Raw genomic sequence first — 3,943 nt, forward strand, 5'->3', positions numbered from 1 at the left:
GAATAGAGCTATGATTGATAACACCCTTCACATGGCAAGGCAAGTAAGAAAACGTAATATGGTTTGCCTTAACACCATAAGCTTATCGTGAGGATAGTCATCCAATTATTTGCATTTAGATTAGAATAAGTTGTCATTTTAATGATTGTTTAGTAGTGGCACTACTACAAAAACCAGCTTTGGAGACACGTGGTTAAAAATTACAAGGACACATTTTTAAAAAGATGTCCTTATAACTTATTAAGGACGCCCAAGGATTCTAAATTTCATTTATCTAAAAACCGGGTGGGTCATTTTTATTCGATGCCCTACGAAACTTTGACTTAACCCTGCCCTCTCCTCCCAGCTTTCATCTCTCTCCCTCGCAGACTCGCCGCCGCAGCAACTATCACTGAGAACCCATAGCGATAACCTTCATGGATCTCTGTTTTGGCAGTCATTTTCTCTTCGTCATCTTCGATCAACACTTCTCTGGTAAGGATGAGTCACGTACTTCTCTGGAACTTCCATTGTCAGAACTCTCTCTCTACCCCTGGGCATTCTCGTGTTCTACCTCTGAGAATGATTTCAACTAGGTTTATCTTCTAATCTTGTTTTAACTTCAATTTCGTACTTCTAGGGTTTAAATCTGTGAACAGGTTAGTAGCAAGCCTGGCTCGATTTATTCAATAAATATATTACAGATCTACTTTTTTAAACCGAAATATCGCATCCCTTCCCCTAATCATTGTATCTCTTGTAATGTCAGAATATTCCCCATATTCTAGTAATCTAGTTCTCTTAATTTCATACCAAGGATCAATCGATGCTAAAGTTGCTAAATGACCAATAAGGGGAATTATTGGTAATGATTCTAATCCCTTTATAAGAATTGGTCTTCCAGTGAGATTCGGGTTCAAGGAACTTGTTCATGTCGAGCATGATCTTGAAACCAATACAACTCATGTCACTGGATTTTCTATAGATGTATTTAAAGCTGCAATTGGATCTTTGCAGTATGAAGTGCAGGACGAGTTTATTCCATTTGAGGATGCCAATGGAAACTCTGCAGGGACTTATAATGATCTTGTTTACCATGTTTATCTCAAGGTACACATATGGATAATTGAGCATCCTACTAATGAAAACTTCCAAGGCACAGCAGCGGAACAAATTGGGACGGTATTCTGGTTCTCCTTCTCTACTCTACTTGTGTTCACTTATAGTAAGTGCTGTATCTGAGTTATTCCAATTATATACAAGTCTTCTTGTCAAGTGTCAAGTGATTGCGGTATGTTCATATATTCAAATCTTGTTTGCAAGTTGATTAAGTTGATTCTTAGTTGCTCTTGTAGTGCTCAGTAAGCTTCAATAATTACGTTTTGCTTGTTTTCTAACATTTGTTCTATATAGACGCTAGCTAAGAACATGACACATAAACTTTCTTGTTCATTCTGCAGCGGAGAAGTTGTCAAATAATTTGGCAAAGTTTGTAGTGATCATATGGGTGTTTTTAGTGATTATATTGACGTCACTTACACTGGAACTTTAGCATCAATGATGACTTAAACAGATACAATTAAACTCAAGAGAAAACGATATAGGCTACCAATCGGGTTCCTTAGGGGTTATAGTGAACTTGAATTTCAAAGGGCTTAAGCCATATCGTTCAAGCGAGGAGTATGTTATTAGAGAGACTAAATCTTCTCTTGAAATAAAGTCATCTAATTCTTCTCTATTGATTTGTTCATAAGCTGTTTTGAATCTGAGCTATAATTGCTTATCAGTTTTTATTCTAGCTGTAAATATAGGTTATTGCCTGCATTGTAACAATTTACTGCTAATTCCCTTACTGTGATTTTGTTTTGCTGCTCTTCTTCCAACATGGTTTTCGGCATTGTGATTGTTGCAGGATCAAGGAACAGAAGCTAGGTTGGTTAGTTTGGTTCTGGCTATTTGTCAATGCCTTGACTGGGTAAGCCATGTTTGATATATTCTGTTTGGTTTCACATCAAGTTTGTTATGTGTTATTTTTGCCACTTGAAAATGGCAATTCAAATTGCATTTCATTCAAGCACATTTATTCTATGCCATTCATTTTAATCTGTTCTTATCTCTCAAAAAGACTGCAAACTAAATTTGATTCAATCACATGGTCTTGTGTGGAAGGCAGCTAACAAGCTTGTTACTCCTCCATATACAAATTAAAGACTACAAACTTAAACGCAAGATAAACAAGTTGTGCATGCAAAGTGAATTTCATTTACATCGCATAGCTTCCGATTGGGTTTGGCATAATTTCTTAGAGGTCTCCAATGTTGCATGAAAATGAATGCAGGATAACAGCAGCAATGGAATTGTTTTACTATGGCCTCCGAGACACCACAGCTACATATACAAATTTGTTTTTATCTATATTGTTGGTACCACAACCTTCTAACTTGGTTCTATTTTGAAATTTTTGTTTCTTGCTTCATGATGTTAGCTTGTAGCCTTCTTGTTAGAGTAACGGATACAATATGTTTCTTTTTTCAGATTGTAACCTATATAATAATGGATGGAGACTTGGTTTGCCCTGAAAAGATGGGAAGATCTGTAGAGGTATCCTGAATTGTTGTTTATCCACTATTGGATGCGGATATGTTTTTCATTGATGTATTTGTTGCTTGTTTTGCCAATGTCTACCATCAAATTAATTGGTACAGGAACAAAAATTACCCTTGATTAGAGAGATCTATGCTTGTCTTATACTTGGTTAGAGATAATTATACATCTTGCTTGGGACAAGATTTTTGCATTGTGCTTAGAGGTGCATTGTTTTTTCTTTCTTGAATAGGAATCCTGTAGTGCATCATCTCTTCTACTTGTTTTTTTTTTTTTTAATGTGGAAATGCTATGTCATTTGTATGTATATGTCCTATATGATGCTTTTATGCAATTTGCATTTTGTGAATTTACTAGTTATGTAACTCTATCTCTGTTCAGTATAAAAAACTATTTGGATGCTTAATGGAAATACATGGAACTATCTAAGGGAATGACTAATACTATCAGTTGCAATATTTGAAGGTTGGAGTATGAGCCAGTATGAACCGTTTGAAAGCTGCAATGTTTTCTCCAGGTATGGAACTGTCTAAAGGCATGACTAATATTATCAGTTCTCTTACTTGTCTGCTCTCTTATACTAAAGATGTTACTTTGATTACCTTACTGGTTCTTCTATCTTGTGAGTCTCAAACTGAATATGTGGTTGAATATTGTTCTTTAATTAGGTGCTTTGAAGTTTAAGATGGAGGTTTATGGAATAAAGAAAAACACCCTTACTGAGCAGGAGCTTGAGTTTACGTGTTAGAAGTTGCAATCTCCAGAATATCTAGTACAACTCACTTTTTAATTTGGCAAAGTTATAGTTCGATCATTGTTAGTAGTTGTTTATTGGATCATTACTTATAGCTTATTAACTTTGTGCTCATTGTAGTGTATTTTAGTTATAATATGTACATTTGGTTAGTATTGTATCAAATTATGTAATTTTTTTTTTGTGTCATGAAAAAGATACAAGGACGTTTTTTGTACGTCCTAATAGACTTTAGATGACGTTTTTATGAGATACCAGGACGTTTTTCTTGTGTCCTTTTAGATATTAAATGACATTTTTTTGAGTTACAATGACGTTTTTTAAGTGTCCTTGTAGACATTAGAAGACGTTTGTAAATAGAAATAAGGACACTTTTTCAACGTCCTTATAGACATTTAAGGACGTTTTTTGAACGTCCTAAAAAATGACTTACTATGACTCCTCCATAGAGGACGTTTTTTTCGAGCGTCCTTAAATGTTTTTAAGGACGTTTTTCGAATGTCCTTAAATCCATTTTCTGTAGTAGTGTGGAAAACTGGAAACACTCCTAGCTAGTTTTCTTCATTGTTTTCTCTCAACCATAAAATCGGTTTTCTCTTTTTAACC

At 34.9% G+C, this 3,943-nt stretch overlaps 1 protein-coding gene across 6 annotated transcripts; it reads left to right on the forward strand.

The window, feature by feature from the left end:
- The first annotated feature begins 249 nt into the window (after positions 1-249).
- LOC112192806 lies at positions 250-3,651 on the forward strand. 6 transcript variants are annotated; one of them, XM_024332681.2, is made up of 7 exons: positions 250-575; positions 1,090-1,161; positions 1,892-1,954; positions 2,318-2,402; positions 2,515-2,580; positions 3,049-3,100; positions 3,252-3,651. In XM_024332681.2, the coding sequence occupies exons 2-6, from the start codon at positions 1,121-1,123 to the stop codon at positions 3,058-3,060; spliced, it is 267 nt and encodes an 88-aa protein (XP_024188449.1). In that variant the 5' UTR covers positions 250-575; positions 1,090-1,120; the 3' UTR covers positions 3,061-3,100; positions 3,252-3,651. The 6 variants fall into 6 exon arrangements, 3 of the variants coding, with proteins under 3 accessions (XP_024188449.1, XP_024188448.1, XP_024188447.1); XM_024332680.2 differs by having other exon boundaries at positions 254-474; positions 3,252-3,597; XR_005808873.1 differs by having other exon boundaries at positions 256-474; positions 997-1,204; positions 2,318-2,398; positions 3,252-3,597.
- The last annotated feature ends 292 nt before the right edge of the window (positions 3,652-3,943 follow it).

Source organism: Rosa chinensis, chromosome 3 (genome assembly GCF_002994745.2).
Source record: "Rosa chinensis cultivar Old Blush chromosome 3, RchiOBHm-V2, whole genome shotgun sequence".
Classification (NCBI taxonomy): Eukaryota; Viridiplantae; Streptophyta; class Magnoliopsida; order Rosales; family Rosaceae; genus Rosa; species Rosa chinensis.

What these genes read in the sequence shown, in the direction of transcription:
- LOC112192806 (XM_024332679.2), top strand. Translation starts at nt 1,121, where the DNA reads ATGAAAACTTCCAAGGCACAGCAGCGGAACAAATTGGGACGGTATTCT. An exon ending in TCTACTTGTGTTCACTTATA is followed by an intron (nt 1,205 to 1,891) that starts GTAAGTGCTGTA and finishes TGATTGTTGCAG; the next exon opens with GATCAAGGAACAGAAGCTAG. An exon ending in TTTGTCAATGCCTTGACTGG is followed by an intron (nt 1,955 to 2,317) that starts GTAAGCCATGTT and finishes AAATGAATGCAG; the next exon opens with GATAACAGCAGCAATGGAAT.